The following is a 14,972-nucleotide window of genomic DNA, read 5'->3' on the forward strand; positions in this document are numbered from 1 at the left end:
TACTTAACTTCGGACTGGCCCACCAGGTCAGGGGAACAAATGGCCTTTCGTTCGGGTTCTGAGTCTGCGGGATTCGAAGTTGGTACGGATTGGTAGCAAGGAGTGCCTATCTCGTAGCGAGCGTTGAATTAAGACTTACTTCGTTCGGTGGTCACTGCACCGGTCACGGTCAATGTTGGTTCGTGCTGCTGGGTGACCCGGGCAGGGCGAAGAGGTGAAGAGAGAGCGATTTGAACTTGGGGCTTATCTCTTATAGTCCCCAGGGGCTTCTCGCCTTTTGGGGCGGACCCTGTACCTGGTCCCAAGTGATTGGACTAGGCTCGTTCACCTCCTTTGTGTTGGCTCCTGCTGGTGCCGAGGAGTCTGGCTTTGCTTTGTGTGTCCAAAATGTTACTTATTGTTCCCGGGGATTGCTCATCAGTATGCAGATGGCTGCTACATTGTTATGGTGATGGTCGCTGGTATCAATGTTGTCTGGCCTTTTGCAGAGTTTTAATACACAGCAAACCTGCACCTGCCGGTTTCTGTCTTGGTGGCTAACTTTCCCATCAGCCTTTGCCGTTCGCCATTTTAAATTGGGAGTTGGCCAATTTAGGTGGCTACAGGGGGAACAGTAAATGTTTATTAGATTGGTCCTTGGGATGAGAGAGTTGTCCTATGATGAGAGGCTGAGTAATTTTAATCGCCCCTCTCTGGAGTTCAAAGGAATAAAAGGTGATCTCATTGAAATATACAAGGAGCTGGATTCTCCGGTCCCCCAGCTGCGTGTGTCTCGGCAGCGCAGCATTCTCTGGTGGTGGGATTCTCTACTCCTGCCGCTTGTCAATGGGATTTCCCATTAAAGCCACCCCACGCTGCCGGGAAATGGATGGGCGGATGTGTGTGCTACCGGCGCAAATCCATAGGCGGGGGTGCACAAAAATCTTGATGACTTGAGAATTCCAGGTGCGACCTTCACAGCCACTGCTCTGTACTGACCACTTGGCAGTGTGTAGAGAGAGAGTGGCTCAGGGTAGCAGCATAAGTGGGGAGAAAATGGTGCAAAGGATGCTTCAAATCCCATCAATTAATGATGGTTAATGTATAGCTTTTCACAAGAAGAATTTGTGGTGGGGTGTTATTTCGCAAGAAACAGAAGTACACTTATTCATGTCACAACATTATTGTGCTCCCAGCAGTTTCTCAAGTTAAATAGTGTAGTTATGTTCAACAGTTCAACTCAACAAAATATTTATTCTATGCTGGGTTTCCACAAGTGCAGTCATGAACTCGCACAGTACAGCACGCACTTTGGCAGGATTCCAGAACTAAGTTCCAGGTGAGAATGGCTACCCTTGATAGTAAGGTAACCTTCAACCTAGTAAAATCAGCATCAATGAGAATAAAGGAGAAAATTTTTGAGTGGCCAATCCCTAACAGAAAGAAAGATAGTTGTGGTTGTTAGAAGTTAATCTTCTCAGTTCCAGGATATCGCTGCAGAAGTTCCTCCGAGTAGTGATCTGGGCCCAACCACCTTCTGCAACTTCATCAATTTTTTTAAAATTTAGAGTACCCAATTCATTTTTTCTAATTAAGGGGCAATTTAGCGTGGCCAATCCACCTCGCTTGCACATCTTTGGGTTGTGGGGGCAAAACCCACGCAATCACGGGGAGAATGTGCAAACTCCACACAAACAGTGACCCAGAGCCGGGATCGAACCTGGGACCTCGGCGACGTGAGGCAGCAGTACTATCCCACTACGCCACCATGTTGCTCTACAGCGTCATCAATTACCTTTCCGGTGGCACAGTAGCACAGTGGTGAGCACTGTTGCTTCACAGCGGCAGGGTCCCAGGTTCGATTCACGGCTTGGGTCACTGTCTGTGCGGAGTCTGCACGTTCTCCCCGTGTCTGCGTGGGTTTCCTCCGAATGCTCCGGTTTCCTGCCACAATCCCGAAAGACGTGCTTGTTAGGTGAATTGGACATTCTGAATTCTCCCTCTGTGCACCCGAACAGGCGCCAGAATGTGGCGACCAGGGGATTTTCACAGTAACTTCATTGCAGTGTTAATCTAAGCCTACTTGTGACAATAACATTACTATTATTAAAAAGTCAGAAATGGGAATGTTCTCTGATGATTCTCTTCCCGCATGCAGAAGGCCTGGACAGTATCTAGGTTTGCGCTAACTGATAAATTTCATTCAAACCACACTGTCCCCAGTGGCACTATCATCACTGACTCACACACAACTAATCCTAGTACTCTCTCAAAACTCATCCTAGTACTCACTGTTGACCAGATTTTGCGCCAGCCATAAAAACGTTGGGGAAACCAGGGCAGATCAGAGGCTGGGAATTTATGCCTGGTTTTTCACCTGCCTTGTCCCCAGAGCCTGTCGACCACCAGCACAATACAAATTAGGAACATGGTGGAATACTCTTCTCTTGCTTGGATGAGTGCAGCTGCAACACCAGTCGAGAAGCTCGGCACTTTCCAGGATGAAGCAGTCCGCTTGTTGAGAAACCCATGGAGCACCTGAAACATTTGTTCTCTCTCCGCTACTGCATTGTGGTTGCAGTGCACACTATCGACAGGATGCACTACAGCAACTAGACAAGGCTCCTATGACAGCACCTCGAAAAGCTGTGTCCTCAACCACTTCGAACAACAAGGGCAGCTGGCACATGGGAGCACCAGCACCTTCAAGTTCCCCTCCAAGTCATAGAATCATAGAATTTACAGTGCAGAAGGAGGCCATTCGGCCCATCGAGTCTACACCGGCTCTTGGAAAGAGCACCCTACCCAAGCCCACACTTCCACCTTATCCCCATAACCCAGTAACCCCACCCAGCACCAAGGGCAATTTTGGACACTAAGGGCAATTTATCATGGCCAATCCACCTAACCTGCACATCTTTGGACTGTGGGAGGAAACCGGAGCACCCGGAGGAAACCCACGCACACATGGGGAGAACGTGCAGACTCCGCACAGACAGTGACCCAAGCCGGAATCGAACCTGGGACCCTGGAGCTGTGAAGCAATTGTGCTATCCACAATGCTACCGTGCTGCCCCACATCATCCTGACTTGAAAAGATATCGCTCTTCCTTCATCGTCGGCGGATCAAATCCTGGAACTTCCTCCCTGCCAACGTTGTGGGTGCACTTTCACCACGTGGAATGCAGCAGTTCAAGAAGGCAGCTCACTATCAACTTCTCAAGGGTAACTAGGGATAGTCAATAAATGCTAACCTTGCTAGCGAATCATAAATCCTTAATATGTTTTTTAAAAAATGGAAAACCTGTTTACACTTTGATTAAAACTTATATAAACTCTATCAAATGTAACTAAAATATATTAAAAATCAAAAGACTTGGAACTTGAGCATAACACTTTGATTGTTTTTAAATTACCATGAGTTGCTGTAAGAAACCAAGACAGATCAACATTGTGGTGTGCCCATTAGCAATGTATCAGTGTTGCAGCGCTCAAAGATTTTATAATTCACCTTCAAAGTATGCAGTAGCATGTCTAATCTTATTAACAACCTGCATGCAGTGACAAGTCAAGCTAGTTTGGATAAAGGACCGCAGCCTATTAAGTTTTTTGCTGAGGCCGATCTATCAGTAGAAGTGGCTTTCAACCATTGCTTATTGTATGTCTTTGTTAAGCGCCGGATTAATAATAAACACAGCCGAGTGCACAGAATGCTATCTGAAAGGTTTTGCTGGCAGTGCTGAACCTTTTCTGTGGTGAATATTTCATTCCACTATGAATGAATGTTTTCACTGGAGCTGGATTTTCTTTTCTCTTGCATAGCTTTTTTTTTTGTTGCATTGTTGACTCCATTTGCTGGTTTGCCCCCTTGGAATGTTTTTCTAGAGCTTTGGAAAGCGCTGTTCATATCCCTGCTACAAATCACTGAATAAATCCTGAGTAGTAGGCCCTATTTATATGAAAATGGATAGGAATGTGAGTCACAATTTTATACATGACTCCTAATGCTTTCATGTGACACAGCCATGTAACCCACAAAAAGGCTTGGGTACCCCTACCTGCTTTAATGACATTAAAAGGTAAACTTTGCTGTGGGACCTTTCCACAGGAATATTTTTCTTTTAACTAAATATTAATTTTTTAATTTTATTTTTAAATTTAGAGTACCCAATTCATTTTTTCCAATTAAGAGGCAATTTAGCGTGGCCGGTCACCTAGCTTGCACATTTTTTGGGTTGTGGGGGCGAAACCCACGCAAACACAGGGAGAATGCGCAAACTCCACACGGACAGTGACCCAGAGCCGTCGAACCTGGGACCTCGGCGCGGTAAGGCCGCAGTGTTAACCCACTGCACCACCGTGCTGCCCTAACTAAATATTAATTAAAATTGCCTTTCTTTGGTGTCCACTAGGGTCAGCTGAAATCCTCACCTCAACTGGGCTACTAATGAGTTCAGAAAAAGGTAGTGCCAATGTCTGCCCCACACACCGGAGATTTCAGCAAAGGGCCTTTCAAAAAGTGGTGGATCCCTTGCTTACATATTTAAGGGACCTAATGCCTGTTTTCGGCATCTTCCCAGCACACACAGAGTTTAGGTCCACGTATGAATTAAGCAGTGAGTCCAACGCTTGTGTAGATTGCACAAACCCGTCTCACTGTTAACGTGGTCTGCATCACATCTGTTTTACAGCAAAAAAAATTGCAGACGAATTTCACGACCTTGGTCTTCCTCGTGCTTCATGTTAATATTTCTTGCTTTATGCACGGCTCAAAAATGTGCAACGGGATTCTCCATTCTGTTGATGCCGGGGCATCCACAACAGCAAAACTGGTGCTGTACCTGGACCGATTCAGCGACCGTGGAGGGGCTAGCACCAGCACAACGTGAAATACAATTGACCCTTAGTCTCCAAAGGTTGTGTGTGGTTAAAGGGTTTCGATGATAGGGAGGGGATCGTGGCCCTAGATAGGGAGATCTTTTAGAGAGTCGGTGCAGACCGGATGGGCCGAATGGCCTCCTTCTGCACTGTAGGGATTCTATGAAGTACAATACAACCTAGCCAGATTCTCTCGGCCTTCCAGTGGCGATTCCAGAAGACAGAGGTAACAGCCCAACAGCTATTTTACACGAGGCGCTAGAAACTGGAAAAAGATGTATTAGACAACATTTGTTAAATTCTACCGCTTCCAATCATTAAATAAAGAGGTAGTCCTCCCTTGAAGCCTTTACACTGACCACATTCCTGCCCTTAATGCCAACACGACCATTTCTATTTCCTTAAACTATCTGCTAACCGCAGAAGCTCCATTTTCCTTGTCAGTCACCTCTCAGTGAAACATTCCCAAGTACAATGAAACACAAAATCAAACTAAACAACAGCCACACTTAAGAGTCTGCTATCTGTCTCATTTTAGAAATTGTACAATTTCTTCTTCTTGTGGCTTTAGTGGTCTGAGATCATGTGGTTCTCCACCTGAAGCCCCAATTCTGTTGTTTCACCAATTCAGAGGTGGAGTTAATGTCAGAGAACCACAAGATCTCATTAATAGGAATAGTTACTAATTTCCCATCCTAACAGGATATTCTTCAGTTCTCTGTCCAAAGGCAGGTCCTCGACAATTATTTGCCAAACCATAGCGAAGTGCAATGACTTTTTACCACGGGTAAGGCAAGGATGCAGATTCAGAGTCAACCTCAACTGAAACAGTGATCGAACCCTGTGCTGTTGGAATTGATCTGATCAACACGCTAGCTGCTTAGCCACATGAGCTAACTGGCATCCCTTTGCAGGATAACGTAGCGTATTTTTAGTGGGGCATTGCAGCTTGTTCTACAAACGACGGCGGGATTCTCCGTTCCTGAGTGTTGGCGCCAGGGCAGGATTCGTGGACTTCTCCGACAGCAAAACTGGCGCCGCACCTGGACCGATTCAGCGACCGTGGAGGGGCTAGCGCCGGCACCAGGTGGAACACAATTGATTCCAATGCGAAATGGTGTGGGATTCGCCAGGTCCGTTATTGACACTTGGGAGGCTGACAAGCTACAGCCGCACATACACATTACAATTCCCACACACACTCATCCCAGCCAACAAGATGGCATTGGTTGCGTTGGAGCACGCCCATTCCGCTGATGGGTTGGCTGGGGCCAGAGGGCACCTTGGGAGATGTGCTGGGAGGACACCCATACGTCCTGTGGGCCTACATTCACAGTGGACAGTTAGCGCCGTGCACAGCTACATGGCTGCCTTGCAGGCCGCGGCAATGGTGGCTGCAGTGTCCCTCATCTCTATCCCCAACCCGCACTCTATCTTCACTTTGGCATGGCAAGTTAAATTTGATTATTAAATGACAATCATGCGGGTCAACACAGTCAAAATGGTGGCTAGAAACCCATCCTGTCTTAGCAATATCCAGCCTATGACATTTTTTGTTTCAAATCTTGAGTAAAATGAGTTAAGGTGAATAATTACCACGTGATTCTCACTCCATCTCTGCTGACATGAGGACTAACCTCTCATGCTAGTCCTCACTTTGTGTAAGTGATGACAACAGAGAAACTCAATTCACGTTACTTTTCATTGACAGCTCCAGTCATTGTGACGCAGCCTAAGGAGGTCTGGAATGTCAGTGGATCCCAAGTTTACCTTAGCTGTGAAGTTATCGGAGTACCTACTCCTGTCCTCACCTGGAACAAGGTTTGCAAATTTCAGTTTCTTCTCTATTTCTATTCGGTTTGCAGAGTTTAGGTTTTTTTAGGAAAAGGAACTTCTCACATGTTTCTAAATCACCTTTTGGGGAAATCAAGAATTTAGCCTGCATACTTAATTACAAATGCAATTAACACATCTATGAACACATTGGTTAACACATCTATATTAGTCATTTGACTAATTAGAATCTATACATGTGAACACTTAAAATGTTGAAATAAAACAATATCATAAGCCCTTTGTCTGACAATCCTAATTGCTTTGGACCACTGACATGGCAATAATTCCATCAGTCCATTAGTCACAGGACTGACATCTCACCCGTTAGCTATGGCATGCGTCAGGCCAGTCAGACCATCGATTCTCTGCTAACATTTTGCTAGAATGATCCAACCTAATCTCACTGCCCTGTTCTCCCCCTAGAGTCCAAAAGCTTCCTCTGCTTCAAATATGTATCCAATTTCCTTTTAAAAGGTACAATGGCCTCTGCCTCAATCACTCCCCTTGGCAAAACATTCTATTCCCCAGCAACAGTAAAGGCACCTCTCTTAACTTCCAACTCCCCTAATCATAATCTTATGTTAATGGCAAACTTGGGCAGTTCCGTCACATGGAATGTTCCTCCTGTGCAATGTGGGAAACCAGGGTCACTTCCAATGTCCAGAGTGGCTCTGTGTGCAGGAATTAATTGACTTCCCCAGCAATAGGGAACAGCCTGATTTCATTCTTACTTCTGTCTTTAAGACTAAATACCGCTTTGTCTTGGACATGCCACCAGATGAAGCAGTTTCTCTGTATCAACTCAATCCAATCCTTTCATCAGAACTATTTTTCGTAACTCCGTTTTAATCCTGTAAAGTCCCTTTATTATTCCAAAGACATCAATTTAATAGTTTTGACCTTCTAACGCAAGGGAATTGTTGTTCTATTTCTCTGGTTATGAATATGGTGGTCAATATGGTCGCCTTTCTTGATCCTAATTATGTTTATGCCTTAGAGTCGCCAGGTATCTTTTGATACCGCCACAAAGTTCAAACCCAAATACTGATCAAAGAGCCAATACACCAGTTAGTTAGTTCAAAGTCAATACTATTTATTTACACACAGTAATATCTACTCATGCACAAAGTACTACAAACTGAACTATCTCTAACGCTAACGCCTATACTTAGCTTCGGGTGCCCACTCAGTCAGAGGAACAATGGCCGTTGTTCGGATCTGAGGTTGCTGGGTTCGAAGTGGTACAGGAGAACAGCGAAGGTCGTCCGTCTGGTAGTGAGCGTTGACCTTGGACTTACTTGCTTCTGGTGCAGCTGGTGGACGGGTCTCTCTGCTTTGAGAGCCAAGTCCAAGAGAGCAATTCTTTCGTGTGGATTCCTTCTTATACCCGGAGGGGCTTCTCGCGCTTTTAGGCGGGCCTTAAACTTGGTCCCAATTTATTGGGCCGCTTCTCGATCACTGATATTGATCTTGACCAATAAAGGGGTGGGTGCCCTGATGGCTGGGCGTGTCTTTGGTGGCCGTTGGCCTTGCTTTGTTTGTGCTTTCGGTTGGGGAACTGGCGGCGGGATGTCTGAAACAGTATCGGTTGCTTGAGTGTCTTTCCTTTGTTCCCGGAGATGGGCCATCAATATGCTAATTGACCTATAGTTTCAATTCCGTCTGGGAGCTGTTTCTCCAATATGCATACAGGCTCTGTGCCTGCTTGTTTTCCTAACATTGTCCACAGTTCCCTATATTCTTTGCGAGCGTCCATTTTGTATTCTGGAAGTGGCCATCCCAGATGGCTACAGAATACAAACCAACTTTATGCAACCTGACATCATAATTAATTGTAAGTTTTGGTATCATCATGGAAAGATTAGAGTACAGATTCACATATTTCCTGATGTTTGGTGTCCAGTACTGAGTGCAGTTCTCCAAGTGGGTTGTGGCCAAGCCTCTGAACAACTAAAGAATCACTTCTTCTCTTTTGTAGTCCAGCCCCTTTGAGTTAAAGTCCAACATCCCATTTGGATTTTCAATTACTTTTTATACCAGACTAGCTTGAGTGTTGCATACAACGTAGGCACCCAAATCCCATTGCTCCTCCACAGTTCCCACTAGTTTATTCTGATTAAAATATGTAATCTTAGAGTCGCCAGGTATCTTTCGATACCGCCACAAAGTTCAAACCCAAATACTGATCAAAGAGCCAATACACCAGTTAGTTAGTTCAAAGTCAATACTATTTATTTACACACAGTAATATCTACTCATGCACAAAGTACTACAAACTGAACTATCTCTAACGCTAACGCCTATACTTAGCTTCGGGTGCCCACTCAGTCAGAGGAACTGTCCCTCTCTAAACTCCTCCACTGTCTTTAAAATGTATGTCCAACATGTAGTACAAGCATCTACAGTGTTTCTCTGGGCTGCATTACAGTGTTTCTCTTGGAATTTGGTGACTGAGGGAGTTTGGTGAAGGGGGAAGGAAGTGATCCTTTCATCTTCTACCTTTCTTAGATTCAAAGTAGGTGTTCTCATATGGTCCCATGTCAAACTCTATCTGCCATAGTTTTACCCATTCAACTTCATCTGTCTATGACTTTACAAAGGGAAACTATTCCTCCTCAACCATTTTGCAGCCTTTGACATGGTTGACCATGAAATTCTGCTCAAACGCCTCTCCGCTGTATCTGGCTGCACTCACCTTGTTTCATTCTAATCTATCCAGTGGTAGCTAGACAATCGCCTATACAAGCTTTTCTTCCCACTTCTGCGCTGTTACTTCTGGTGTTCTCAAAAGATCTATTATTGGCCACCTTCTATCTCTCACTTACGTGTTGCCCCTCTGCGACCTCATCTATAACACAGCATCACATTCCACATGTGCACTTACGCAAACCCAGCTCTACCACATCTGTCCCTCTCTAAACTCCTCCACTGTCTTTAAAATGTATGTCCAACATGTAGTACAAGCATCTACAGTGTTTCTCTGGGCTGCATTACAGTGTTTCTCTTGGAATTTGGTGACTGAGGGAGTTTGGTGAAGGGGGAAGGAAGTGATCCTTTCATCTTCTACCTTTCTTTAGGAAGAAGAATGATGACCTTGGTAAGTAGAACCTGGTCAGTGTTTCCACTGCCCTTAATAGTCTCTAAACTATACAAGGTAAAAGCAAAGGAAGTAATTTAAAGTACGTCATGGTAGGGCAACTTGGTCACATGGAATGCTCCTTCTGTGTGACGTGGGAAGCCAGGGGCACTTCCAGTGTCCAGACAGACCATGCATGCAGGATGTGTTTCCAGCTGATGCTAAACAAAATCCATGTTTCAGAGCTAGAGCTGCTGCAGGAGTCATTGTGGAGCATCCACAGGGATGAGATCTTTATGGATAGCATGTACAGTAAGGTAGTCATACTGCAGGTAAAGAGTGCACATGCAGAAAGGAAATTGGTGACCACCAGACAGAGTAAAAGCACTAGGCAGGTTATACAGAAGTTCACTTGGTCCACCTCCCTCTCTAACAGATTTTCTGCTGAGGCAGATGGTTTCTCAGGGGAGTGCAGCAAGAGCCAAGCCCGTGGCATCAGAAGAGGCTCAACTACATAGTGGGGAGAAAAAAGAGATGAGGGAACAATAGTGCTAGGTGATTCTATCTTAAGGGGAACAGATCGATGCTTCTGTGTCTGCACACATGACACCAGGATAGTATGCTCCCTCCCTGGTGTCTTGATGCCAATGAGCAGCTGCAAGGCAATAGGTAGGAGAAAGGTGAACAGCCAGCAGTCATATTGGTACCAACAACATAAGCAAAAACAGGGATGAAAGCAGAATATAGGGAGCTAGAAAATAAATTAAATAAATTGAAAGGAAGGACTTCAAAGGTAATAATTTCAGCATTACCCCCAGTGCCATGTGCGAGTGATATCAGGAACAGGTGAATATTTAAGACGAATGCATGGCTGGAGAGATGGTGTAGGAGGGAGGGATTTAGATTCCTGAGGCATTGGGACTGATTTTAAGTAAGGTGGGCCTGTAGAAGTGGACTAGTTGCACCAAGCAGGACCAGGACCAATATCCGCAAAGGGGTATTCGCTAGTACTCTGGGGGAGGGTTTAAACTAGTGGCAGGAGGATGGGAACCTGAGCAGCGAGACACAAGAGAGAGAAACAAAGATTGATAGGCAGTAAAGTAGAAAACAAAAGTGGAAGGCAAAGGAAATAAGAGCTAGCAGCAAATGGGGTCATAGTACAAAAAAGTGTAAAAATATTAAAAATATAAGTCTAAAGGCACTGTATCTGAATGCACAGCACATTCGCAATAAGGTAGGCAAATTAATAGCACAAATAGATGTAAATGGATACGATATGAGTGGGGTTATAGAGGAATGGCTGCAGGGTGTCCAAGGCTGGGAACTGAATATACCCTAAGTGCATTTGATATTTAGGAAGGACAGGCACAAAGGAAAAGGAGGTAGGATGGCATTGTCAGTTAAGGATGAAATCCTTGCAGTCGGGAGGATATTAGCTCAGAAAATCCAGGTGTAAAATCAGTTTGGGTGGCGCTAAGAGGAATCAAGAAGTAGAAAGCATTAGTGGGAGTCCTCTGAATTCTCCAAACAGTTGTGGTAAGGTAGGGGATGGCATTAAACAGGAAATTAGAGATGCATGTAACAAGGGTGCTACAGTAATCATGGGTGACATTCATCTTCATATAGATTGGGCAAACCAAATGAGCAATAATCTTGTGGCGGATGAATTCCTTGAGTGTGTACAAAATGGTTATTTAGATCAGTATGTCAAGGGACCAACTAGGGAACATACTATCCTAGATTTGGTATTCTGCAATGAGAGGGGATTAATAATAATCTTGTGCGGGATCCTTTAGGGAATGGTGACAGAACTAAGATACAAAATCTAAACGAAAGAAATTATAAAGATATGAGGTGTGAGTTGGCTAAGGGGAACCTCAGTAAACAATGTGATGGTGGATAGGCAATGGTTAATATTTAAGGAAGAAATGTGTGCATTGCAACAGTTATACATTCCTTCTTGCCACAAAAACACAAGAAAAGCAGTCCAACCACGGCTAACAAAAGAAATCAAGGATAGTATTAGATCCAAAGAAGAGTATTATAAAGTTGTGAAAACCAAGCAGCAAGCCTAAGGATTGGGAGCAGTTTAGAATTCAGTAAATTCGATCTAAGAGATTGATTAAGAGGGAAAAAAATCGAATACGAGAGTAAACTTGCAAGGAACAGAAAAAGACTGTTAAAGCTTCTAAAACTCTTTAGAAAGAAAAAGATTGGTGAAGACAAATGTAGGTCCTTTACAATCCAAAATGGGAGAATTTACAATAGAGAACAAGGAAATGGCAGTGCAACTAAACAATAATTTTAGTTCTGTCTTCACAGAGGAAGACACAAATAACTTCCCAGAAATGCTAGGGAACCAAGGAGGAGGAATTACGAAAGAAATGTGTTAGAGAAATTAATGGGACTGAAAATTAATAAATTGCCAGAGCCTGATAATCTACATCTCAGAGTACTAAAGGATGTGGCCATGGAAATAATAAATGCATTGCTCATCAGCTTCCAAAATTCTGTAGATTCTGGAACAGTCCGGGAAGATTGGAGCCTGGCAAATTTAACTCCACTACTTAAAAAAGAAGGAAGGGATAAAACAAGGAATTTCAGACCAATTAGCCTGATATTAGCAGTAGGGAAAATTTGCTGGAGTCTATTTTAAAGGATGTGATAACAGGACACTTTGAAAATAACAACAGGACGAGACAAAGTCAACATATTTTGAAAGGAAAACCTACTGGAGTTTTGTAAGGATGTAAGTAGTAGGATAAGAGAGAACCAATGGATGTGGTGTATTCGTATTTTCAGAAAGAAGTTGATAAACTCCCACATAAGATGTTAGTGTGTAAAATCAAAGTACGTAGAATTAGGGAAAATATATTGCATGGGTTGAAAATTTATTGAAGACAGGAACCAGAGACTGGGAATACATGGGTCTTTTTCGGAGTGGCAGTTGGTGTCCAGTGGGGTACTGCAGGGATCAGTACATGAGTCCCAGCTAGTCACAATATATATTAATGATTTGGATGAGGGAACCAAATCTACTATTTCCAAGTTTGCTCATGACATGAAACTTGGTGAGGATGTGAGTGATGAGGAGACGCTACAAGGCAATTTGGACAAGTTGAGTGAGTGGGCAAATACACGGCAGATGAAGTATAATGTGGATAAGTGTGAAGTTATCCACTTTGGTAGGAAAAACCGAATGGCAGAGTATTATTTAAATGATGATAGACTGGGAAATGTTGATGTACAAAGGGACCTGGATGTTATTGTACACCAGTCACTGAAAGCAAAGATGCAGGTGCAGCAAGTAGTTAGGAAGGTAACTTGTATGTTGGCTGTCATTTCTTCTTGACTGGAGTACAGGAGCAATGCAGCTGTACAGGGTCTTGGTGAGACCACACCTGGAGTATTGTGGGCAGTTTTCATCACCTTGCCTAAAAAAAGAGATATTTGCCACAGAGGGAGAGCAGCGAAGGTTCACCAGACTGATTCCTGGGATGGCAGGATTGTTGTTTGAGGTGAGATTGATTCAAGTAGGCCTGTGTTCACTGGCGTCCAGTAGAATGAGAGGGGACCTCATTGAAACGTATATAATTCTGACAGGGTTGGGAAGACTGCATGCAGGGACTCTGTTTCCTCTAGCTGGAGGGTCTAGGTCAAGGGGTCGCAATCTCAGTATAGGGGATAGGCCATTTAGGACTGAGATGAGGAGAAACCTCTTCACTCAGAGGGTGGTGAACCCTTGGAATTCTCTACCGCAGAAGGCTTTGGAGGCTAAGTCACTGAATATATTTACGAAGGAATAGATTTTTAGATTCTAAAGGCATCAAGGGGTACAAGGCGAACGCGGGAATATGGTGTTGAGATAGGGGATCAGCCATGGTCATATTGAATGGCGGAGCAGGCTCAAAGGGCCAAATGATCATCTACTCCTATTTTCCAAGAACAGAAATTTCCTCCAACTAAATTTCCTCCGGGGCGGCATGTTGGTACAGCTGCCCCACAGCACCAGGGACCTGGGTTTAATCCTGGCCTTGGGTGACTGTGTGGAGTTTGCACTCCTCCCCGTGTCTGTGTGGGTTTCCTCCGGGTGCTCCGATTTCATCCCACAGTGCAAACATGTGCAGGTTAGGTGGATTGGTCATACTAAAAATTGCCCCTTAGGGCCCAAAGATGCGTAGGTTAGGTGGGGTTACAGCAATAGGGCAGGGTCATGGGCCTAGAGAGGGTGCTCTTTCAGCGGGTCGGTGCAGACTCAATGGGCCAAATGGCCTCCTTCTGCACTGTAGGGATTCTATGATTCTTCTATGAAATATTGTGAAGACAGAAACATTGTCTTTGTTTCCCATCACCAACTCTGTTCTCTTGCACATGGCTCCATTCCTCTTCCTAACAGCTGCCTGAGACCGAACCAGGCTGTTTGCAACATTTGGCCCTAAGATGAACTTCTTACCCTATATTTACCACGAAGACCACCTAGTTCCACCTCCACGAATTTCCCAACTTTGCTCCAGCCTCAGCTGTCACTGAAACCCTCACCCATGCCTTTGTGACGTACAGGCTTGACCATTCCAATGCACTTTTGGCCAGCCTCTCTAGCCTCTGCAAGCTTGCAGTTATCCAAAATTCTGCTGCCCAGGTTCTAACTCACACCAAGTCCAACTCGCCCATCTCCCCTGGTTTGCTGATCTACACTGGCCCCCTGGTTACGCATTGCTGATTTTTAAAGTTCTCAACCTTGTTTTTAAATTCCTGTATGATCTTGTCTCTGCCCTTCTCTTGTAATCTCCTCCAGCCCAACAACCTTGTTGCATTCTGACAATTTTGACATCTTGAATGTTCCTGATTTAAAAAAACTCTCCTATTGATGGACATCCTGCATCTGGCTAGGTCCTAAGCTCTGAAATTCCCTTCCTAACCCTCTCTGTCTTTCCTTCTTCCTTCAAGAGGTTCCTTAAAATCTGCCACTTTGACCAAGCTTCAGCTCATCTGAAATCTCCTTATAAGGCTCAGTGACAAATCCAATATACGTAGAGTCTGGAATTCAATATATTCTATTGGCTGAGTGCATCTAAACTCCGTTTTTGTTACTACCTTGAATTCCAATATACTTCCCCCACAATGATAACATTGTCATGCTTTCCATTACAAAAATATGCACTGGCAGCTTATAAAGAATGGAAAAAAGTTACTGCTTAGAGGG

The 14,972-nt window shown here is 44.4% G+C and overlaps 1 protein-coding gene across 1 annotated transcript in view; it reads left to right on the forward strand.

The window, feature by feature from the left end:
• LOC140408375 (insulin-like growth factor-binding protein 7) overlaps nucleotides 1–14,972 on the forward strand; it is a 58,594-nt gene that overhangs the window by 33,595 nt on the left and 10,027 nt on the right. Inside the window, exon 2 of the mRNA XM_072495487.1 lies at nucleotides 6,569–6,678. Within this exon, the coding sequence (XP_072351588.1) occupies nucleotides 6,569–6,678 (110 nt within the window). The remainder of the gene's footprint in view (nucleotides 1–6,568; nucleotides 6,679–14,972) is intronic.

Source organism: Scyliorhinus torazame, chromosome 3, assembly GCF_047496885.1.
Source record: "Scyliorhinus torazame isolate Kashiwa2021f chromosome 3, sScyTor2.1, whole genome shotgun sequence".
Lineage (NCBI taxonomy): Eukaryota > Metazoa > Chordata > Chondrichthyes > Carcharhiniformes > Scyliorhinidae > Scyliorhinus > Scyliorhinus torazame.